At 36.7% G+C, this 24,498-nt stretch overlaps 3 protein-coding genes across 3 annotated transcripts; 2 read left to right on the plus strand and 1 right to left on the minus strand.

Moving 5' to 3' along the window:
- The first annotated feature begins 1,681 nt into the window (after positions 1–1,681).
- On the plus strand, positions 1,682–14,197 carry LOC117413582 (nucleolar GTP-binding protein 2-like). The gene is made up of 16 exons (XM_058999622.1): positions 1,682–1,914; positions 2,788–2,872; positions 3,645–3,739; positions 4,152–4,291; positions 6,686–6,870; positions 7,290–7,356; positions 7,563–7,721; positions 9,001–9,114; positions 9,752–9,880; positions 10,338–10,442; positions 10,717–10,875; positions 12,140–12,247; positions 12,617–13,086; positions 13,278–13,357; positions 13,631–13,707; positions 13,925–14,197. The coding sequence occupies exons 1-16, from the start codon at positions 1,758–1,760 to the stop codon at positions 14,069–14,071; spliced, it is 2,277 nt and encodes a 758-aa protein (XP_058855605.1). The 5' UTR covers positions 1,682–1,757; the 3' UTR covers positions 14,072–14,197.
- A 514-nt stretch (positions 14,198–14,711) lies between these two features.
- Positions 14,712–17,988, minus strand: LOC117413583 (axonemal dynein light intermediate polypeptide 1). The gene is made up of 6 exons (XM_034022770.3): positions 17,739–17,988; positions 16,554–16,690; positions 16,227–16,396; positions 15,422–15,600; positions 15,139–15,303; positions 14,712–14,820 (listed from the first exon to the last, which is right to left on the minus strand). Exons 1-6 carry the CDS (start codon positions 17,817–17,819, stop codon positions 14,785–14,787), a joined length of 768 nt encoding a protein of 255 aa, XP_033878661.1. The 5' UTR covers positions 17,820–17,988; the 3' UTR covers positions 14,712–14,784.
- A 2,560-nt stretch (positions 17,989–20,548) lies between these two features.
- Positions 20,549–23,495, plus strand: LOC117413082 (smad nuclear-interacting protein 1-like). Its single transcript, XM_034021823.3, has 4 exons — positions 20,549–20,917; positions 21,484–21,589; positions 21,813–22,393; positions 22,632–23,495. The coding sequence occupies exons 1-4, from the start codon at positions 20,742–20,744 to the stop codon at positions 22,894–22,896; spliced, it is 1,128 nt and encodes a 375-aa protein (XP_033877714.2). The 5' UTR covers positions 20,549–20,741; the 3' UTR covers positions 22,897–23,495.
- The last annotated feature ends 1,003 nt before the right edge of the window (positions 23,496–24,498 follow it).

Below are 24,498 nucleotides of genomic sequence, written 5' to 3' on the forward strand. Positions count from 1 at the left end.
ATATACACAGAGTACTTATAAAGTTACTCAGCCACTTTGTACTCCTGTTGTTTAGAAATCATTCATCTTGATGCAAAGAAACGTGCCTGGTGGCGACACCACATATGAGCACTAAGATTGCAAGACTACCTCCATGAGTCTTTTAAAAGCGCTTTGGCTGAAGCCGATAAGCAAAATATAACATGTCCCCCATTCACTGCGAGGAAGGCTTGCTGCAGATTGTTACAATAAAAATCCTGTAAATCAACCAAGATATGACCTGTTTTTATACAGTTGTTAAGTGACGCTCTAGGCGTTACACTTTTAGAATCATTAACAACATTAACTGGTCCCCCATGTGCAGAATATCTTGTGATTTTATTTTTTGAGGGTATACAGCACTGTTGTGAATTCTCCCTGGTGCCACATCACATCCTGTCCTGTAAGTCAATTTCACTCCAATGGTGGCGCTTCAAACCATCCATGTGACCAACAGTACAGGAGATGATCAAATAACCAGGAAACAGCAATGTTTTGTTTTTATCTAGCCCAGTACTTTATCTTTAGGCTCCATATACTTTTTAATCACTGTGCAAATTATTTTAATCACTCAGGCTTGATTCAGAACTGTGAGGGGGCTGTTTTGACTGTAACATGAACTACCGGATCACAGAGAGAAAGCCCTCTGGTCTCATTATTAGTGTTTTGGCGGTTTAAGATACTGAATAAATCATGCAAATCGTCTATCATACATGATGACGTTAATGCCAGGCTCCACTCACTGTGGATTGATAATGATAACCAGTAAGTTTAACTCCCAGTGAAACTCAACTCACTTTCTATTCCAAGGTGATCCATTGTGTTGTGGTACAGTGGCTCCCTCTACCGATCAAAACAGAACAAAACAAGCAGTCATACTGTATAAAAATAAAATGTTGTTTTTTCCCCTCTGAAATGATTAATTATTGGAAAATTAGACATTTATTAACTTTGTTTAAACATATTTCTCAAAACGTTTACCACTAACAACATTTAAATACAACTAAAAAGAAGAAAAAAGATGTTCTCACTCGACTGGGTAGACATTTATTAAGACCAATTGTTAGCGCAGACAAACACGTACAGTCGAAGCACTTATTTTATTACAGCAGGGAAACACTTGTGGCTTAAATTATACTACACAGGAAAGGAATAACAAATTACGCAATACTGCCATTACAAATAATCCACAGACGTTGGCAAGATCTGTAGTCTTTTGTTCCTTTCCTCTGGGGAAATTAGTTTTTTTCCCAGTCAACAATATGTAAAAATGTGGTACCAAAAAAAATGATATTCTTTTTTTTTTTTAAATGTATTTATTTATTGTTATGATATGATAATAAAGTATTCACTGTGTGACACCAGCGTTGTGACATTAAACATTAATCCTGGACCCTAATAAGTAAATAAATACTGTAAAATCAGTTTTTTTTTGTTTTTGTTTTTTATCTTGTACTTTTATTATGACTGATAAATATTGCAATTATAAAAATCCAATATAGTAACATCTGCCAAAATTCTGATTCCTACACTCCTTAAACTTAAATCGTCGAATGTTTTGTCCATTATCTGTTTCGTTTACATCTTCTCTAAAGACTTTCTAGTTTGGTTTGTTAGTTGATTTCTAAAACGGGTCTGTCGCGCTGAATTGACGTTTCTCGTATTGTTCCGTAACTCGTCCCTTGTCTGATGACGCTCCTTCCTGGGTCAGTGGTGAAGTCTTCAACACGTGTACTCGTATGGTTAGAAGAGTAAGCGTCTGGAAGTTTGCAAAACAACGTTTATTTTGTTATTTTTTTCACGTAGAAGCTCGTCTAGAACCGGCCGCCAAAATGGTGAAGCCACAATACAAGGGGAGAAGCTCCATTAACCCCTCTACTTCCAGCAGTAACCCAGGTGAGAATTTAAATACCCAGAAACAGCCGTGCTTTGCACTGTATGGCTGCCCGTGTATGTGCATGTTTACAATACAAATACAAAATACATGTCAGTGTAAGATCCACGTGACACCGTACCAACGCGTATAACATACGAACACATTCAAATAGGGTGATTCCAATAGTGCAGGTGTTTTATCTGTCAAAGATTGTAATTGCTTGCGCTGTTGTTAGAGGAAATCTGAATCGTTGGCCGTATGCCAAGCTTAACTTTGCGCAGTTAAATTCTACCAAGACAAAAATGTTATATATATATACTCGTGCACCAAAAAAGTTTATGGTGACGTGCTTGCTACAAAGCACAAAAAAACAATTAAAACGAATTGTCTCTGATACAGCAGGTAGTAAACTCACTTATATTTATCTAGTCGCAGTATAGCATCACTCTCATGTAGATCCAAATGGTGGCGAACAGTTCAAAAAAGGTGAAGAGACAGGTTTGTTTATTTGTTTATTTAGCAGACGCCTTTATCCAAAGCGACTTACAGATACTTACAGGTATCCCATCAAAGTTGATTTACCTAAAAAATTGTGTAGAACAACGCGTTTCGACACTTCCGTGTCTTCATCAGGTTACAAGTCATATATATATATATATATATATATATATATATATATATATATATATATATATATATATATATATAGTGTGTGTGTGTAATGGCCCCACTTGACTCCACATATAGTCCTATGGTCAGGAATTGTACCTAGTGTTGCCTTAAGATTGAAAACAAGAAGCAAAACAATAAGGCAGTAGAGATCATCTTGCTATGCAAACGAGGACCTTTTGCAACTGGTTCAGTGTGTAATTGTCTTCCTTTTGTACTGAAAGATCGACCTAAGGGTGTTGGAGGTAGTCATATGAGGGACCGGGCAACCGTCAAGCGCCTGAATATGTACAGGCAGAAAGAACGTCGGTAGGTACCCACTGATTGTACCTAATACATTTGCAAGCAATGATTAAACGTAGTAACAGAGCATGTTAAGCTGTGTAAAACTAGCAACTTCACTAAATACAAAAAGAATCTAAACTTTGAACATGTGCCAAGTGTTTAAATAAACATTGAAGTAATTAAGTATTTTAAACCATTTTGGGCTTATCTAGGAATGCAGGAAAGAAACAATATGGAAGCTTTTAAGAAATTCTTTTGATTTGTCATTTTTGGGAGTATTGCTGAAACAGGAAAATTGCTTCAATGTGATTAAATACTTGCTTATCTGCCTTTTTAGACCATTTGTTAATTATTAGCAATAGCATTCCCTAAGGCAATGCCCTCCTATTTTAATTGATGTAATATTTCTAAGACAGTTTTCATCCCTGATTTCTCAGGATGGTCACATATGTTGGCATCTAATCTGTATGCATAAGGGTCTAATACAAAAGACAACTAGTTGCTTGTCAGATGTGATAAACCCTTATGCTTTCACTAACTGTTGGCAACGTAACAGTTTCAGCAATTTCTTTCAGTGCTCATCTTTCCTCCTCACCATCTGAGGAAGCTGTCTCACTGTCGGGTGGCTCATTTGTGATCAGGGCTGATTGAAGTTGCTGAGGCAGGTGTCTCCATGTGAAAAGGCAGCAATGTGGCTACAGTTTCAACACCATCCTTGCCATAACGTTACTGGGACACACTGTCTGTCATAACGGAAATTACACTTCATAACCACTTGTTTTCCCTTTGCCTTTAGAAACAACCGGGGGAAAGTCATTAAAACTCTGCAGTACCAGTCTACAGTGGCACCTGGAACCGTAGCAAGAGTAGAGCCGAATATTAAGTGGTTTGGTAAGTGTTTTCACTATTCTCTGTTGTATTGAAGTCACAATTAAAGACCCAATATGACCACTTCCACATGAATATATAGCACTTTCTTACATATGTACTGACATTTGGATGCAGTTTAAATGTATTGCACATGTTTAATGCATGTTGCATTAAATAAAGGCGTCTGCTAAATATAAAGGCATTGGATAAAGGCGTCTGCTAAATAAACAAATAATAATAATAATAATAATACACGTAGTGACTGGTCCCTTAGTCCTGTTGGGATGCTAGTGTATATATTGGAGAATTGTTGTATTTCTTTTACATTATTTAGGTTTACAAAGATTATGGAGCAATCGTTAAGGGCAGATTTCAAGTACAGAGCCTGTACAATGTAGTTCATTTTTATCCTGGTGTTTTTCCAACTATACAGCTAACACGAGGGTCATCAAGCAATCATCTCTGCAGAAGTTTCAAGATGAAATGGATCGAGTGAAGAAGGACCCATACAGAGTAGTGATGAAAAAGAGCAAGCTGCCGATGTCTCTCTTGCAAGACAGAATCAAATCTCATGTAAGATCTATACTCTGTAAAGACCTTTTTTTGTTTGATTTTGTTTGAGTGTAGCATGCACAGGGTGAGGGAGTGGGGGGTGGCGGGGTCAGCTTTGACCGGCTGTATTCTGAGTTGATGACAGATGCAGTCTACAATGCTGTGCATTAAGTCCGGATGTGCCAGAAAGGAAATTGTGTGGCAAAGTGGTTAACTGTGTGCAGGTGCAGGTGCAGGAATGCTGCAGTGATAGTGAACAGACAGACAACAATAATCCAGGTGCAATGTTATTTTTATTTTAAATCCAATTGTCTGATGACACAAAAACACAGTAAATAATAAGGGTGATAAGCATTAAAGCGGCCGAAATGATAAACAGTCCCGTTCTTAAACACCCACACAAAACACATACACAAGTCCACAGTTCGTGCTGAAGTGCTTGTGGTGTAATCACAGTTCTTTGTGAAACGCAGTGATGTCCGGGTAAGTGTTGGCCTTTGGCGACAGCTCTGGATCGTGTTCAGCCGTCTAATAATAACAAACAGTGAATTGCTTAGACATGACAGAACAAGACAAACAAACACTAAACACTCGGTTATTTTACTTTCGTCCTTCAGCGTTTCTCTTAACCGTAAACAAAGGAACAGATCACCTAGCTACGTCCTCTATTTGTACCTTCAGTCACACCCCCTTGGTTAGCGAGTGCAGCCTTTTTTCCTCCAATCCGCAGTTGTCACATCGCTTTCCCTCTGGGGCAATGACTTAAATGTACCGCAGCTGAGCCCCCTTTCTAGATGGTCGACTTACACCTAACCCTGGGAATGAATTGTCAGGCCGTGCAGTCCAGGGCTCTCTGTTCCCTTTACACTGCATCCTCACAGGTCGGGAGGGAGATGTATCACCAAGAATCATTTTGTCTGTCACAAACTCTTTCCATATGTTTATAATCTTTGGTGTGCCATACCTTAACTGAATCACATTTCTGCTGTTTTTATATTACTCCTGAAAAACATATGAAAAACATTTCCATAACTTTCAGTGCCATCTTTGGGTCTAGTGATTTCTTGGCTGTGCTTTTCCAGTACTGCCCTCAATGACAATTATATCCATGTTTTGGTGAATTGTACCTTTTGAAGCAGTGTAACAAGTGCCAAAAATACAGTAGTAATAAAATAAGGAGAGGGGAAACTGTCTAATCTGTCCATTGTAGAAATCTGTGATTTGTGTATAGAACAGATGTTCTGTTCCAAAATGTCAAAATTGATTTTTATGGAAAACACTATAAAGAGTTTCAGCAGAGTATGCACGAAAGTCAGTCCAGAGTCTGTTGGCACTATTGCCGTTCACTTCATTGACAATCATGTTTTCAACTTGTGGTAATCACAAATTATTTAGGTAGTTTGGATTAGGTATAGGTGCAAGATCCTATGTTCTTTCTTCTTTGACAAGCAATTTCTATAAAACAGCATTTATAGGGGTGGTAGTTGGCAAAACCGTACCACTGAGAAAGGTATCAACTGGTTATGATAAGTTAGGAGAGGCTTATTTGAAATATGTACACTTACAAGAGTTTAAACCCCAGCGTTGCATGATAAATGATAGCACAACCGTCTTTTATTTCATCTGGATTCAAAAATGCCCTCAAGTACATCCCGCGATGGTACTGAGTTTCTATTATCTCAGCTAAAGTTATTATATTTGACAATTGCCACATATTTCCACAGGAATGTGTTGCATGTGCATTTAATAAAACAATATAACTTAATTAGGGAAAAATGTTATTTGGAACAAAAAAAGAAAAGAATCTTTTTTTTTTTTTTTTTGGTCATGAAAGCCAAACTATTCCCAGAACCACTTGGCAGTTGCGTTGCATTTAGAAATTGAACCGTTGTGCTTTTGACAGGATCTGTAAATTGTTTGGTTTTTAAGCATGTATACAAGTGAGCCTGATTTGTAAAAACAAGGTCATGTGATTGGATTTGGAGGACTCAGTAAGAAATACAATTTGAAGGCTTAATTTTGCAAAATACATTATGGTATTATGGTTCACTGAATACTTCTCTTATTTATTTGAAGATTACAATACTTTTGCAAAGTGTCCTTCCATATTAATGAGTGACAAATAGGGACCTATTTCGCTATTGGTATAATGTATTCCTCCCATGAAACTAACATGGGTATGACACGAATGAAGTCATTGACATCAGAAGATTTGTGTTGTGGTGTTATACATAGCTGTTTGAAGTGCTACCCATTTTGTAAGCAATACAGAATGTACTCAAATAAACATTTCAGGTAACAGCAAAGCAATTGAATACCATATTTAATATAGTTTACACAAAATAGAACATAAGCATATTGCACCTACCTTATCTTCAGTATGAGGTTTTGCTCACAGTTCTGTTTAATCCGCAGAACTCAAAAGTACACATTTTAGACACGGAGACCTTTGAAACAACGTTTGGTCCTAAAGCCCAGAGGAAAAGACCAAGCCTGTCTGCAGCTGATGTGCATGATCTGGTGGAGAAAGCTGAGGCTTCTGCAGATAAATACAGCGAGGACAAAGATAAGGATCTGGTGACGGAGGACACTGGCGTAAGGTACTGTATCCTGTTTACAAAACCGTTTCTGACCATTTTTCATAATGACACTGTGGTGTGTTTAAGAGATGCTCAAGATGTTTGACCACATAACTTTTACACACAACATCCAATCCTCCTACTGAAAAAACCGCGTACAAAAAACCACAGATAAAACTACAAGGACAGTTATTCCAGCTGTCAGATGTTAAACTAAGCAGCTGTTAATTCACTGTAAAGCCCTGTAAACTTAGAAAGCATTCTCTGTTCGATTCAAGAGGTTTATAAAAAACCATATATGATTAGATCATATTCCAATTCTGTAATAACCTAAAGGCCGAGGTACGATATTGATTTAGATTTGTTTTTAAGTGTCCAGTAGAAGTTTTGTACATAGCATTTAAGTTTTTTGTTTTTTCATTTTAATTCTGTGATTTTAGGGATGAAGTCCAAGAGGAAATCTACAAAAAGGGGCAATCAAAAAGGATCTGGGGTGAACTTTATAAGGTTTTTAAACACTTTTTGTCTTTTTTTTATTTTATTTTTTTTAAATGCATTTCTTGTGCTTTTTTAATTGTATTCTGCTTTTATATGCAGTGGGTAATTGTCATTCTTAAATGCTGTGCAGAGTATTGTGGCCTCTTATGTATAGTACTAAGTACGTGCTATACTGTACCTGCCTAAAGCGCTCTTGTCCTCCCTTTAATTTTAAGGTATTAGATTCGTCCGATGTTATAATTCAAGTGCTGGATGCCAGAGACCCCATGGGAACGCGTTCTCGTAGCATTGAGTCATATTTAAAGAAGGAGAAACCTTGGAAACATTTCATGTTCGTGCTTAATAAATGTGATCTCATCCCCACCTGGGTCACGGTAAGTGTTTTGGCATCATACAACTTCTTTAGTGTACAGCTGGGGGTCTATTTTCCAGCTCTGAGGATCTGGGGGGGAAAACAAAAACATAATTAAGTAATCATTCATTTATTCCTAATGTTTGTCTACTTTAGTACCTACCCCAAGCCCTTTCATTACTAGACGCTGGCAGTAAAATGAGTGACTTGTGTAATTGTACAATAGTTGATTGTTTCCACTTTTACCAGCTATTGAGCATTGGACAAAGATCTGTAGTGTTATTGTATTTCATATGGATTCTTGTTAAATATGGTTTTACAGAGCCTGGAATGAGACGAATCTAATTTAACAACGTTTAATCCTTTTGCCAGTTTTTTGGTATTGACTAAAGATGTAGTTATAAAATGGAGTCCTGGGTTTGAATCTGGTTTCACAAGACTTAGCATTCACAGAGGTACAAAGGAAAACGTTTGTTGCTCATGCCACAGCTATGCCTCACTATAACCCTTATTTCTGAAAAAGAAACTTTGTTACAGGTATTTAGGTACTGTACCTTGCTAATTCAGACCCTGATAATCTGATTTGACCTGTAATCTGAATTTTATTACCCTATTGAAATGCATGCTGATAGCAACACAGAAACCAAACTTTGCCACTTAATACCTGCTTATCTACTGTGAGAATTCTGCTCTCGCTACCGTGCGTTTGCCTTTTTAAATGAGACCCAGCACACAAAACGCCAACTGCCAAAACCAATAAAACAATTAACACAATAATAACAAATTAACGATAACACACATTTGCACGTGTGTTTGGCAGGGAGGATTTTAACCCCCTCCCTGCCTTGTTACACTACCTAAAATGAAATGCCAAATTCATATGCTGATCAGATGGGCTGAACATCAACAGCCGACCTTCGTTCCTGCTGTTAAGCCAATCGCCTCTTTCCACCTCCCGAAACTAGCAGAACACCCTCAAAGGTCTTCTTCCGAACTCGTAGGGTGTTTGACCAATGGGGGTCACTATTCCCGTAGCCAATTTAGCTCCCAAACCCACAGAAGCACAAAGGCCAATGCAGAGCTCTCTGTGGGCCCCAATCCAAGATTGGCAACCCTCCACACCACATGGTAGTACCTTTACTGACTGAGCCACTGGGATATGTGGACTGGAGTACGCGGACAGGGTTCCTGGGTAAAATAAGATATTATGAAGCCGCTTGTGACATTCCGATGTATGCCAAGTGCAGGCAGTATTGTATTGAACATTTTGAGGAATAAGCTCTTTTCTGCTTACTTTACAGAAACGCTGGGTTGCAATCTTATCAAAGGAATATCCCACACTTGCTTTTCATGCCAGCCTCACAAACTCCTTTGGAAAAGGTGCCCTGATTCAACTCTTAAGGCAGTTTGGAAAGGTAACGGGTTAACTTTTGCAGTGTTTAGCACAATTTTTAACAGTACCTGACAACATATTTTTTTTAAAAGTAACGTAATGTATTGTGACATACATTCATGTATGTTTATACACATACCTTCTGTAGTTAACAAGTTCAGCATTATTTTCACTTATGCAGTTAACTTTTTATTACATTGTTGTTTTTGACAAGGCCGCTTTTAAACCTGATGTCACAGATTTTGTTTCATAATAATTTATATGTGCAATGAAATGTTCTGGATTTCTGGGAACGAGTTAATAAATAGTACCGATAAGAAAGATGTAGTTTTGTTATCTCGCTGTCAAGGTAAACACGTCAGTTGAGTTGATGAATACAAAATGTATTTGCAAGTAAAATGTGGTTGAAAATCACCTTCATGTTTTATGGGAATACCATATATATTTTTTTTTAATGTAGAAAACACCTACATACCTTACACAGAAAAGTTTATAATAAAACGGCCACATTTATAATTTTAGAGTTTCATTTATCAGCAAGACAGAATACATTGCTTTACTGCAAAGTCTTAGGCTGTGGGTATTTGTTTAAAGCCATCACAAGTTTATCTTAGTGAAACACATACCTTTATCTAAACCTGTGTGTAAATGTTTTACAGTTGCATACTGACAAGAAACAGATCAGTGTTGGTTTCATCGGTTATCCAAACGTTGGCAAGAGCTCTGTGATAAACACGCTGCGTTCCAAGAAGGTCTGCAATGTGGCCCCCATCGCAGGAGAAACAAAGGTAGGGAGTGCTGCCTGATCCATCTCGCAAATGAGCTTCTTGAACCACTTGACGTAACTGCTTATAATAAGTGGGGCTCTACTGTTGGAAAAATAAGGCAGTTGTGTAAGGCAGCAAGCTTTTCAAAGCCAAGATGTCCAGTGGGGGAAAATGTACTTGATATATCCTTTTTTTCCTGGATTGTTAAAGATGGGTAATGCCTATAAAAAAATCTGATGGGGTTTCAGTTTATCGGATTCCAGTTTTGATTTGGTCAAGGTCGTTTATTTTACAGTGATTTGTGTTACAGTGCCTGTTTGCAAAACCCTAAGTTGATATTTAATATATAAATATTTATAACTGATAAATGAATTCTGTAAGTATTTCCCATCACTACCATTCACTGTGTAGGTTTTGTATGTTAAAGTATTGTCATTTAAAAATAGATCGTAAAAGTGGTTCTGCTTTGATTGTTTAGGTCTGGCAGTACATCACCTTGATGCGTCGTATTTACTTGATTGATTGCCCTGGGGTTGTCTACCCATCCGGTGACACTGAAAGCGATATAGTGTTAAAAGGAGTGGTAAGTATACATTTGCTGTAAATGTGGGTAGAAACAGAATTGGATGGACAGGCTATAATTGTGATGTTAAACATACTGTAGAGTTTTAATGAAATGATTCCCACTTGCACGTTATAGTATTCTGAATATTTTGAGAATGCTTGCCATAGTGACAGTTTATGATTACTTTTAAGTGGAACTGCAGTCCTTAATTGTGTAATGGTATTTACTGGTAATGGGAAAAAAAATAGTGCTTCCATGAATGGAGTTAACTTTTTATTTTGCATATTTTTAGGTTCAGGTTGAAAAAATCAAGAGCCCAGAAGACCACATTGCTGCAGTGCTGGAAAGAGCAAAACCAGAGTACATTCAAAAAACATACCGTGTTGATTCCTGGGAGTCACCCGAGAACTTCTTGGAAAAGCTGGCATTTAGGATGGGAAAACTCTTAAAGGTTAGCTGTTTCCCAATAAATATTTCCAATGAAGAGGGGTTTGGAGGGTTTTCATTATATTAGGTTAGCCTTTAACAGTTCAACAATGATGTTTGAGGGCGCAGTAATGAAATTGAGCTGTGGGCATTACTTCTGAATACCATGTATGTTTTCTTAGTGTAGGCTAATTCATTTTTCCTTAAATGAGTTGACCTTTTTAGCAGGAAATTCAGTGAGCTGGAATGTTGTATTCATTCATTTATGCAAAGAAAATTCCCACAAATCAATCAACAAAACTTGCCGTTGGTGTCCAGAGTAATAATTGAAACCAGAAGCGGCACTGGCTGCTTTCTTTTAGAGGTTGATTTGATGAGCCAGGCTAAGCCACAGCTGGATTTTCTTGGAGAGTTTTACTGCAATGGGGAATCACCATGGCTTATCGCTGGATATCCTGGGATTACACCTAGAAGGACGGGTCCCACTTTCATTTAGGGATCGGTTATAAGTGGTTATAAACAATGGCAAAAGTGTATAATAACTGGATTGCAAAAGCCAAGCAGCCCCATAGAATTGGTGAGGCAGACATAGAAAGACAAACAGACCTGAAAAGACAGGCAGACAGGTACTAACTGTCATAACTGATTATGAACAGCAGCATAAAAAAAACAATGGCAAAAATGTAGAATGGTCTTATTATTTCTGATCATATTCTGTAATTGTTAATAGCATAATTTAATGTTTATGGATTGTTTATAATCGCGTATAACAGGTCCCTAAAGTAAAGTGTTACCGAAGTAAGTAATGTATGTGATTCCCTGGTACTATAAAATCCCCCCCCCCCCCCCAAAAAAAAAATGTAATCCAGCTATTCTGGCGGGGTTTAAATTGATCAAATAAACCCCTTAGTTGAAAAGGAAATTGAGATTTGTATGTGAAGCCCCAAGTGCTGCAGATCAAGTAGTTTCTCATACTGGAAAAATGTTGCATAAATCTACAGTCCGAGATGGCACGGAATTATAATGCATTACAAAATAATAGTTTGAGTGTCTACAGTACCTGTTTCTGTCTGACTGCCTATTTATGTCATTTATTCAAAAGATATAAAGGGACTTGGGTGTATTCCACTTTTTTTTGCACCTGTGGAGAGATTATATAGCATCATCATGTTAAACCAGGACATATCCAGTTTATCATTTCTGGAGACAGTAATGGGAATCCAGCTATTCAGAGGATTCCTGTTTAATAAGGTTTAACATCAATAATTTGTTTTGTCATTAAAACACAGGGTGGAGAACCTGACTTGCAGACTGTATCAAAAATGGTTTTGAATGACTGGCAGAGGGGCAGGATCCCCTTTTTTGTGAAGCCCCCAAATGCAGAGCCAGGTTCAGAGGTAAGGGATGCATTCAAATTCATCTTGAGCCTTGCAGCAACAATGGGGTTGAAATTATTTTTTCCAGATGTGATTTGTGCCACCTAGTGGCTAGAAGTTGTATGTTTTTTAATCTGATGAATACAGGGGATGGAAGTAAAGCTCCCATTGCTTAACTGTTTGATCCACTTTGGTTTTACCAGTTTATTTAGCCACATTGTATTCGTAAAAAAATAGAAAGGCTAATTTAAATCCATAGTTAAACCTGGAATGGCTACAGGTAGTCTGATTCCTTTTGGATAGAATGCAATATCAACTTTTCGTACAAATAATTCTACATGCATCTGTTTAGAATTTATAATGCATGATTTTATTACATTATCCTTTCAGCCTCAAGCAGGTATCGAAGCTGCCAAGAGTACCCAAGAGGTCAGCAACCCAGAAAAGGAACCAGAAACGGCAGAGGCTGATAACAAATCAGCCGAAGCAAAGCAAGACACAGAAATCCAGCAGATCATGATGACACACGTACGGCAGAACTTTGGTAAAATTAACGTAGTCCCGGAATTCACGGAGCAGGACCTGGTGCCTGTGGAAATGTCAGATATGTCGGAAGAGGAGTGCTCGGGAGAAGAGGAGGAGGAGGAAGGCACAGAGGGGGAAGAGGAAGATGAGAGTCCTGAAAACAATGAGGTTCAGGAAGGAGACAAACCTGAAGGCGACCAGTCTGCTCAGACAACACCCAAAGCAAAGGGCAAAGAGAGGAGCTCCAAAGAGGTGATTCGTGAGCTGGATGAAAAGATCAACAAATACAAAAAGTTTTTGGATCAAGCCAAGTCCAAGAGATTTTCAGCCATAAGGTATTTTTTTATATTTACATTTATCTTAATATAGTGATGTAACTGTAAATTGTTACTGTTTACAATATTAATTGGGCAATACAAATCTTAAGTTTATAATACATAAACCATTGGTGTGACTCGTTGTTGGGTAAAATGTTAGTATGTGTTTGATGAATATTAGTCATTTTGATGTGTTCTTCATACTTTAGAATACCCAAAGGACTCTCTGAAAAGGTAATCACAAAGACAGAACAGAAACGGGAGTCTCCAGTTGATTCAAAACCTAAAGGTAATGTAAAATAAATAATATCCTTTTCAAACAATCTGGCTGTTACATGATATTTTTTTTAGGCTTGTGTGTTTGTTTGTACAGTATGTATCGGTTCACTTTTGTTCAAATCTAAAAGCAATAATTCATATAAAATATTTTTATTGTTTTGTTATTTGGTATAAGAAAAAATATCCAATTTAAATAAATAATAGTTGAAATAATGTGTTTCTTAATTGTAATTTGCACAAGGCCTTTCCACATGGTAAACCATAAACTTTTTTTTTCTTTTAGTTATTGCAAATGCAGGAAAAAAGAGAAAGGCACAGGATGATGTTGAAGAACCTCAGGTCAAACTGACTTCAAAGGAGGCAAGTGCTGTTTTTAAATGCTTATTAAATTAATATTGTATGGGTGGGTTGTTATATTCATAGTAGAAGTTTGTATAACTGAGATGTATGTGTACTGTCCTTTTTCTGTCTGATTTATTATTCACCACCACCATTCATTTGTCATTTTCTTTTGTAAAATTATTTGGGTTTTCATTACTGATTGGTGCTTACATCTTTCATGTGCTTCAATTTGCAGAAGAGAAGATTAGAAAGGTCCCAGCGTTCAAAGAAAGTGGGGGTTCGATACTATGAAACACACAACGTGAAAAACAAGAACAAGAACAAAAAGAAACCAAGCAGCTCAGAAGGACCCAAATCTAAGAAATTCAGACATAAGTCGTGAGACGCAGCTTCTTAAAAAAAATAAACTGTAATGATGCCTTTAAACCTGTGCTTTTTAAATGCTTTAAAGATATAAAGTATTTAAGATCACTGTGACCCTGATATATAAAATATATATATATCATTTTTTTGTGTTTTTTTTTTTTTTTTTTTTTTAAAGGCACACTTCAGATCAGGATTTTTACCAAAATGCTAACACAGTTGGATCTCAGTTTGTTTCTGGGCTATTGAGAAACAAACAATACATCCAATGTTATCTATATGGTACTTTGGATATAAATACATGGACAAAACTGTGGGCAACATATATTTAGAGTTACCAGTCATTATTGCTATTCAGAGGATGTAGAGTCTCATGCAGGGACATCATTGTGTAGTAGATGCTGCACCCTCAGAACTTGTGTTCTGCTCATTGTGTTTTCCAGAACATTACCTAGTTCAATTCCGCACAATTAAAATTGAAGCAAAATACTCAAACAGATAAGAAAGTTGTATCTGTTGAAGTTTGCTTCATGTAAAAAAAATAATATTAATAAGAAAAGGAAGTCAGATATGAAAAACACCTTTAGATAGTAAAGAACCAGTTTGTTTTAAAATACTTTTATATAAAATGTATTTGGGTGACAAAAACAATCAAGGAGTATTTTATATAAGAATTTAATAAACAACAGTATTACATAGTGGAAACAATAAATGTAAGATTTTCTGGTCCACTTATTTCTTCGGAGCAATAATACCTTCCAGTTGTGCCTGTAAAACACAAATCATACTTGAATGTTAAATCCAGGTATTGTCAAATGTAAACAGAAAAATCCTATCAAATCTGGCATGTAACTATTACATTTTGACTGATTTATCGAAGCAATCTTTTTACTGATATTAAAATAACTAAGTGATATTTGACATCTAAATTTAAATTGTACATTTCTGTAACGACATCGAAGTAAGCTTTCTTGCGTAAATATATAAATAATGAATACAGATTATGCCAAGTTACATTCCTAACAACTTGCAATGGCTGCCTTGACTTATCATTGGCAATCACTGCCCAACTATATTTTGCCTTGCCTTGAGTTGCTGGTTAGTTCGTTTGAGGAACTGGATTTCCTCAGTGTGTTTCTTCTCCTCCACCTGTCTTCTCTCAGCCTCACGTTTCTCAATAGCTTCACACTTTGCTTTCTGCTCATTCAGTTGCCTCTCAAAGTCCCTCTTCTCATTTTCCATGTCGGAAATCTAAAATGAAAAGCGAAATAAGAAAATCAAACTGCATCGCTTATTTTAACCCCAATGAGGACCAATGGCAATTACACTTTGAAATATTTCTCTAGGCTGTTTTAGAATAGTTTTGTACCTTTTTCTCCATGTCAGATTTCCCTTGTTCAGCCTGCAGAGCTTTCCTCATACCAAACGCCACACTGCTTTCATACAGAGTCTGGTAGGCAGCAATAGTCATGCGTATCTCATCTCGCACTCTCAGCAGAAGCAGCCCGCGCTCTGCACAGTTAATGGTGACCTGTCTGATAAGTTCATCTGAAAGAAAACACAACATGCACATTAATACTAGTTTGAATTTACTTCTTGTTCATTAACAAGCATCCCAGGTTGCTTTACAAACTAACAAATAACAAAGTGTTAGACCTGTTTAAGCAAAGGCTACTTCATTTGTTTTAGCAGCCTATATAATAGAACACGTGAATTTCAAAGGGGCAGAGGTCAATCTCGTACTAAACCTTTTATCATACTGATAGGTAAGATCTGTGAATGGCTAATAAGAACTACTGGTTCTACTAGTTCCCCTTTAAATAGCAATCCGTGCCTTTGTAGTGTGATGGTACTGGGATGAATATTTGAACAAGCACTGCTGGAAATGTATTTGGGTGGCAAAAATTAACATGGTTGTGTTCATTCATAAAACAATATCATGCAAAGGAACCCAGTGCATAAATGACTGAAATTAAAAAAGTAATTAATACTGTACAGTATGTTCCTCTCTTTACTTGGTGTACTGAGTTTATTCTACTCCGAGGAGATTTATTTTAATTTTAATATGGTACAAATAAGTTCCTGTTAAAAATTTGAGAATATTTGTTTACATTCTCAAAAAATATTCGAATAAGAAAAAGCGATGCTTTCGATCAAATATCTCACAAACGTACCAAAGCACTGTGAATAGAGCTCCCTGCGCACAGGGCAGATTCCTGTCTCGCGAGCCTGTCTTTGCTGCAGTTTCAGATCCAGCTGTTCCTGTAGGTGAACCACATCCATGCGAGTGCAAGGGGTACTAGCTACCTGTTGCACCCACAGCTGGTTGCTTTCCATCCATTCTCTGGAAATACAAAGATGCTCATTGTTAAATATGACACACACACACACACATTAGTGGCCATACAATAAAAATAACTGATTGAAATAATATGAAGTTGTATTTCTTTCTTCCATTATGAATGTTTTATAATTATTTTTAAAACACATATGAGAGGTACCTGGGAGGTAGGATTGCATTAAGGATTTCCTCAGTCTGTTCTTTGTTAACATCAATTGAAGTTGTCTTTGATTTGGGAGGTGGGGGGACTGGACCTGTTACCACTGGTTGCTGAGGGCTCACTTTCAAAGGTCGAGACTGGAAATAAATTCTGAAGTTACCAAACAAAGCCTTAGAACAGAAAATAAAATAGTCATAAAATACAGTAGTGCTGCCTTTTCTGTTAATGACAAGGAAACAACAGCATTGTGGTCTGGTGCAGCATCTCAGTATTGTTTGAATAATGTTCTGGAATCTCCTTCAGAGTCCTGCGGTAACTGCATTGGCATCAGATGAAAAGTTGCCAAGGTCTGATAGATGTTTGCATCTGCTTTGATTTTAGGTTGTATCAGTTGTTCATTTATTGTATTATATTATTATTTTTTTTTTTAAAGTTGTTAACCAGCATGTGTCAAATACGTCTATAATCAGGCACTGGGCCACACGATCTGTCATCACATATTTTTTACAGAAAAGAAATTCCAGCTATCATATGACATGCAATAACCTTTACTCACATGTAGCTATCCTTTTCCTTGGTTCTTAAAGCTGCAGTCCAACGATTAAGTTAGTTAGTGTCTGTTTATTACATACTTCCAAAGGTCAGCCTTTTCACCAAGTTATCATAAAGCAGACCTTGTTGAGAGTCCAGTTTATTTACATTGCCCCAAAGGTAGTTTGGAGTAGTAGATTGCACCACTACACATTTAAGAGTGCACTAATCAGACTAAGTGTTTATCAGTGAGCTCCAAGATATTAGCATGTTAGAGTGTTTCTCATTTACTGTACCCATATACCACACGCGCGCACACACACACACACCAATCACCCACACACACGCTTCCAAGAAGCAGCTTGGAAACAAATACAATAGCCGCTGTTTAGTTGTTTCATGTAAGCTATTTATGTAGCGCTGAAATGATTGGAAATAACAATGTTTCAAGTTGTAGCCCCTTTTCTGTGTCACTGTGTTACACTATAACAAAAAATAACGACAAAAAGAACACATCAGGATTATATATATATATATATATATATATATATATATATATATATATATATATATATATATATATATATATCAGATTTACATGAATGTAGTTTCTTAACGAAAACGGTCCCAGCTTCCACACAGTTTTGTGTTTACCTTTGGTGATTTCTTCTCTGTATTTCTGCTGACAAGGACTGGGTTGTCATATTTCAACAAAGAATCGGCCGGAGGAATCATGTTGTCGAAATGAACTACAACTTTATAATCGGATAACAAATGTAACCGCTTTTCATAACTAATTGCAGTACGGTTTCAGTCTGGACTGTCAGATGAATCGCGCTGACAAACTTGTGTTTATGTGGTATATGTCCAAGACCATGTTTACCGTTTCTGTGACAACTAGGTTTCTATGACAACTAGCGTTGTCGAGGCGCATGTGCATGGTGGCCTAAAAGAATAAAAACGCATTTGGAAAACAAGTTGGAAATCGATTGGTGTGTTGAACCTAATACTTTAATAACAATAATAATAATAATAATAATAATAATAATAATAATAATAATAATAATAATAATCAATTCTGAAAAGCAGCGCGACAAATCAGAAACATCAAGATTATTATCTTATTTTTTACTATAGGATATGAATACTGTAAGCTGTGTGGTCCAGTGGTTAGAGAAATGGGCTTGTAGCTAGTAGGTCCCCGGTTCACACACTTTCTAAGTCCCCTTGGACAAATGCGTCTGCTAAATAAACTAATAATATTATCATAAACAGACATAAATTTGGGACAGTTTTCACATTATAACTGCTAAGTTAACGTAAATACATCTCCCAAAACATGCGGTGACATTTTCACAATTGTTTTTCCCAAACAGCTTCAATGAAGACGGCTCAGATTCTGTTGCCCGAACATTGTAAACGGTGCCTGAATAGTTCCTTGTGCTGCATTGTCTTTGTGCTCATCATATGCGCAGGAGAAATGTGAGCCGTGAACTCCATTAAGTGTCTCAGTGTCCAGGGAAGAGATAAAAGTCTTTAAGGAGTGTTGCCCGTTCTCTGCATGGCAGCTGGGAGGGGAAATTAACAAACGAGCGCTGCACCTGAAAGAGAATGAGTTACATAAATATTCACAGAAAGTGTGAAAAGAGTTAGCACCTCAGTGAACAACATGTGATATACTTCAACACGATTCATTACAATTTATGCTATTGAGCGCTGCAGGCGGACTCAGAGAGGCCAAGTTGATTATGGAGACTGTACTTCTCCCTCGCCCCACAAGAGGGCGAGGTATGCTCGCAGGAGACAGTAAGTTGTGCCTTTGTAGGAAAGATTTTTAAATATGAATATATTAACACATTTGGCACATTTGTTTATCACGGGGATATTTGCTTGTCCTGAGCCAGTGGCACTCTGCTGGAGTAACCAGGTTTTTAGAACAGGCTTTTTTCCAGAATTCTTGCAGGGTCCTCAGACAGCAAAACCACAAGTTCAGCTTTGTTTGCTTCAGTGTATTCAAAGGCAAGTTTATCAATCTGTACGGGCATGGCATGTTGTCGTTTTCGGTCTGCCTTGTTGCCGCTGTAAACATAAATACATAAATAAACAAACATTAAAAAGTGTCAATATCAACTGAAAAAAACACACACAGAAATATATATATATATATATATATATATATATATATATATATATATATATATATATATATATATATATATATATATATAAAATGGGAAGTTGGCTCTTTTGAGCAAAAACTTGATATAGCGATTTTTGTCCCTATTTACAAAGCTTTAACACATGGATTGTTTAACACATATCTTCATTACTAAAAATCAATTCCACAGTAATGAAACTGTTTCTGTGTTCCTAAACGATCTAGAAAAGCTGCATAGGTACTCAACTTTTTTTTAATTCATCAAAATAATTCATAAATCTGTTAACTGCTCATTAGCTGAAGCTTTGAGAAAAGGGCCCATAATTAGTTAATGAATTCATCAAACAATATCACAGTTAATTTATATTAAAACTTTAAAAAGCCACTCATAAAAATAACAATAAAAATGTAGTTTTACTTACAACTTTGACTTGCGTGCTGTAGATGCTTCTGCCATGTCCAATATACAGTAATGAGGAAATTAGTCTCATTTTTTACCTGGCACAGAGCATAGGTGGGGTTTCCCTTCAACACCAGCGTCAGGGCTTTCCCCATTTCCTTGTATGATGGAACTAAAGTACTGGTTGAAGGACAGGTTTGTCTCTTCCAGTAAACTAAGGACAGAGGTGGGCTCCGGAGGTAGCCACCCAGCACTTAATACAGATTACATAGGACTCCTTGAAGACAGATCCAGCATATGTTTCCAAGCCTGTCATTAAAGTAGTACAGCAGTGATATGTCTGTATAGATATTTAAATGTCAATTTAATAATAAGTATGTATTTCCTGAATTTGGAAAACAGATCCGTCACAAATGTTATTGATTCATTTACAGTACTGTACTTTAAAATGATGATCTTCTGTATGTTTTATAAAGTGTTAAGTTGAAATAAAGAAATACATAAACAATAACAACAATAAACCTTACTGAAAAAGTGTACATTTAATACCCCATTAGTCCCAGAATTCACCAATTACTGTGATTAAGCATACAAAAAAAAAGCCCTCTGTCCTTCCTGTTGATGTCTGTAATACACAGTAAATGTTACAGTATGTTTCGTGATAAGGTTTTTTATAACCCCAATGTTTTTACAAGCGTGATTCACTCAAATGATGTAACAATGGCAAAGTAAAACAACACACAATTGGGAGTAACTTTTTTTTTTATTACAGTTATTACATTTTGTCTTAACTACTACTATTATATTATTAATCGTGTTGATATGTGCTTTAACAATAACGTTTGGGTGAAAAAATTGTTATACATAAATTATAAACCGGAACGTGTTAGCCTCCCCTAAGCACTGGTTTCCAGAGTTGTGTATTTGAACGGACTTGTTTTTATTCCGGAACCGGAAAATGCGTCACTATTTACAGACATTGTTTGCTGCTGGCCCGTGGTGAATTTGCGAAAGAAAGTATTGTGTCATTTAACACACATTATTTATGATAGGAGAGTTTTGTAAAGAACAACAAGTTATTAGATAGCATCTCATAAAGATGGAGAAGGGGAGGCGGCGCCGAAACCTGGACCCTTCCCCCCCAACGCGAGAAACTAAGGTTAAAGTTAAACAGGAAAAACGGAGCCCGGCAAGGCCGCAGAAGCCCCGCCGCTCGAGTTCGGGATCAGACCGGAGCGGTGGGAGCCCTCCGCCACAGAGGAGAAGAGGCAGCAGGTGGGGAGGAATTCTTTAAGAAAACAGTTTGGAAACAGGCCCTATTTTTTGTGTTGGATACCACATTGTTTTTACATGTTTTAGTTTAAGTTGCTGTGGTGATTAGTGTTTACGAAACAATGCTATACCAGTAATCACATTTACAACATCCAATGAACGAAAAAGAAAATAGTTTCGATTAATGCAATGTAACGTCACGTTAAATAAAACGTGTGTCATACATTTGCAATGTGGACTTGTATTTCGAGTTTTTTTTTTTACAGAAAGTAATTTAGATATCAAACTCGACTAGCTAGGTATATATGCTTCTGTTATGCAATTGCATAAATAGTTCTGTTCCGAGTAGCATTCATATGTGCATTAGGTGGTGCTTGAAAGGACCAGGTTCTTACCATTACAACAGCATTCTTTCATGTACTTTCTTTGCAGCAGGTATTAGGAGCCAGTGTGTTGAGCTCACATTCAGTTAAATCAGCAGCTTTTGCTGAAGAATTTGTTTTATATCGGTTGCTGTGAAACCACAGAGATTGTGTAGACTATTTTACCTTAAAAACATTTTTTTATAGATCACCTACTAAAAGAAGAGAGAGGTCCCCTAGGAGAAGAGGGAGTAGGTCGCCTAGAAACAGGAGAAGCAAGAGTCCACGTAATGCCGAAACCAACATAAAGCGGGTAATTCAGCCATTTGTTCATTAAAAATCAGCAGCTTTTGCTGAAGAATTTCATCACTGGGGCATGCATCAGTTAAGTGAAAAGCTCTATTAGGCTTGTTTATAATAATAATAATAATAAGAAGAAGAAGAATGTCAAAATGCATCCTTTCACAGAATATTCCATGTATGTGTTCCTGGCAATATAATTATCCTAATATGTAGATTTACATGGTTTGTTTCAGGAACATGAAGATCACCGTCGAGGGCATGATGAAAAGAGACACAGAGATCGTTATGACGTGCCAGATGACAGGCGAACCAGAGAAGAGCCCAGAGAGAGGCATAGAGACAGAGGAGGGGAGCATGGAGACAGGCAAAACCGGGCAGGAGCAGGAGGGAGGGACAGGGATGCGCAGAATTTCCAACAGCAGCAGACTGAAAGGGAGCAGCATGATGAAAGGAGACGGGAGAATCGCAGAAGAGCCGACGTGAGCAACAGTGATGTGGAAAACCAAGAATTCGGTGAAGGTGGGACTGAGGACAAGAATCAAGTGGCTAAAGAAAACCCAAATTTTGAACTGTCTGGGGCTTTGGTGGAGGATACGAATACGTTCCGAGGAGTTGTGATCAAATACAACGAGCCACCTGAGGCCCGCATTCCTAAGAGGAGGTGGCGGCTCTACCCCTTTAAAAATGATGAACCCCTTCCAGTAATGTATGTTCATCGTCAGAGTGCCTATCTGATGGGGAGACAAAGAAAGATAGCGGACATACCCATTGACCACCCATCTTGCTCCAAGCAGCATGCTGTTTTTCAGTACAGGTGAGTTTTAATTTCAGTTTCTGGGAGTGGTTTGTACTGCCCTTATTAATCTTATTTGTTTTCTACTAGATAAAAGGTTTAGGCTAAGATTACTGCTGTGATAGTGACACAATAACTAGTAGAATTGGGAGATTACACCTCATTTCTTGATCAAAGAAAGGTTTATAGTCGCACTTGCTGTTTCTATTCCCTTTTTTATTAGGTGTTTAATAAAGGTCTGTTTTTGTTGTCTTTACAGGCTCGTGGAGTTTACACGTTCTGATGGCACAGCTGGCAGGAAGGTAAAGCCTTACATCATAGACCTGGGTTCTGGTAATGGGACCTACCTGAACAACCAGCGTATTGAAGCCCAGCGCTACTATGAACTGAAAGAAAAGGACGTACTGAAATTTGGCTTCAGCAGCAGAGAATATGTCCTGTTACATGAATCTTCAGACACGGCCGAGGTTGACGCAAAGAAGGATGACGACGATGAAGAGGATGACGAAGGGCTTGATAAATAAATGTATTTAGGGGGTGTCAAATAGATGGACCTACTGACTGAGGAAAAGTTGATATCTAATTAATCATTGTCCTAACAGGACTACAGATTCCTAGGTCTCAGGACTTTTGTAATAGTGCTTTTGTAAATAACAGTGAAGCAGTATTCTTTGTAAAAGCCCCATTATATAAACCCTGTGTTTCTCCAAAATCCATTCAGACTCAAATATACTATCAATGTGATTTTTTTTTCAGTTAGACAATTTTAAATAATCAGGTTTAATGGTTTGGAGTTCCATAGGGATTAATAAAAACCTTGAAGCTTTGTAACCACCAAATGATCTGAAGACAGTTGCCTCGGACCCTTTTATAAGAATTTATTTTTTATTTAGTAAAGAAAATCGGGTCTAGTAAAATAATCTACAATTCAACTTATTTGTTTCTTATACAAGTGTTTGTTTGTATGTTTTGCAGGGGATGGGGGTGAGGTTATTTGTATAGCTGTATTACTAGCATCATACAGATATATTTGTAGCTTTCTTATGTTTTTACCGCCCCAATGCAGATTTTTTTTTTCATCTGGCTCTGGAACATATTTCTCATGCTCTTTTTTTTTTTTTTTTTTTTTTTTTTAAAAGCCAGCCCTGTATAACAATTATATTTTACATCAATTTTTCTGTTTTTGTAGTGTAAATAAAAACAATGAAAAGGAAGGTGTTTTTGACAATATTGTTGCAACCTGGGTATTTTTTTTTGTACTGATATATACAATTTCAGTTTGTATGGTGTAACAAAAAGCACATTTAGATGTATAGTGTAAACAGGGGACTTGGTAATACCTTTATGTAACCCTTTATATTTTTTATAATCATATCCAGTTATTAAGAGAAGCAGGGCAGTTTATGTTGCTTGTGAGGATTAAAAAAAAATGTTATGTCAAACAAAATGATGATTTTACATTTTCTGTGTATTATATTAGTACACTTTTGTTTGCTGTAATGGTGTTGCATAACTTTATTTGCTGTTTCAAAATGCATGATCCTCTATATGGAGGTACTGTAAGTCATTTTTTTAGTTGAGATATTTACAAAAAAAAAAAAAACAGTTTAATAAAAGTACCTTTTTTGGTTTAGGCAGCAACAATACCTATATTGCAAAATGACAAGAATGTTGGTATATAAATACTGGTATAACTAGAAGTATCTATAATATATACAAATATTTCATATGAACCTAAACTGATCTAATCTTTTTATAGACCAGTTTCTTATGATTTAATCCAAAAGAAAATTGGTTGCATATATCACAATTAACGGTCTACCCAATAGTACAGTGCCACATGCAACGGAAAAGTAAACATTTTGCCTTGTACAGAACAGTTTTTCTAGATTTATTTTTTTTCTGCCAGATGGCTTGCTGGTAATCAAACACAGTAAAAAGAAAGAAAATAAATATTTAAAAAAGGTTATTAAATCTTCAAATGCAGTAATTGTTAAATAAAGTGTATTACAATTTCCTTTATATGTATATTGATATTGATTAACAAATTTAGTTTGGGTAACCATAATATTAAAGATTTATACAAATTATAATCCAAATGACTAATTAAAAAGCAATCTCCAGTT

The sequence above is a fragment of the Acipenser ruthenus genome, chromosome 25 (assembly GCF_902713425.1).
Source record: "Acipenser ruthenus chromosome 25, fAciRut3.2 maternal haplotype, whole genome shotgun sequence".
Taxonomy (NCBI): domain Eukaryota; kingdom Metazoa; phylum Chordata; class Actinopteri; order Acipenseriformes; family Acipenseridae; genus Acipenser; species Acipenser ruthenus.

Bases quoted from the DNA above. Each gene is read 5' to 3' on its own strand.
- LOC117413582 (XM_058999622.1), top strand. From the start codon at position 1,758: ATGGTTAGAAGAGTAAGCGTCTGGAAGTTTGCAAAACAACGTTTATTT. The intron at 7,357-7,562 runs GTTTTTAAACAC...TTTAATTTTAAG, and splicing joins TCTGGGGTGAACTTTATAAG to GTATTAGATTCGTCCGATGT. The intron at 13,708-13,924 runs GCAAGTGCTGTT...TTCAATTTGCAG, and splicing joins TCAAACTGACTTCAAAGGAG to AAGAGAAGATTAGAAAGGTC.
- LOC117413583 (XM_034022770.3), bottom strand. From the start codon at position 17,819: ATGATTCCTCCGGCCGATTCTTTGTTGAAATATGACAACCCAGTCCTT. The intron at 16,691-17,738 runs GTAAACACAAAA...ATTTATTTCCAG, and splicing joins CAGAGAAGAAATCACCAAAG to TCTCGACCTTTGAAAGTGAG. The intron at 15,601-16,226 runs GTACGTTTGTGA...GTTTTCTTTCAG, and splicing joins GCTCTATTCACAGTGCTTTG to ATGAACTTATCAGACAGGTC.
- LOC117413082 (XM_034021823.3), top strand. From the start codon at position 20,742: ATGGAGAAGGGGAGGCGGCGCCGAAACCTGGACCCTTCCCCCCCAACG. The intron at 21,590-21,812 runs GTAATTCAGCCA...GGTTTGTTTCAG, and splicing joins CCGAAACCAACATAAAGCGG to GAACATGAAGATCACCGTCG. The intron at 22,394-22,631 runs GTGAGTTTTAAT...TTGTCTTTACAG, and splicing joins CATGCTGTTTTTCAGTACAG to GCTCGTGGAGTTTACACGTT.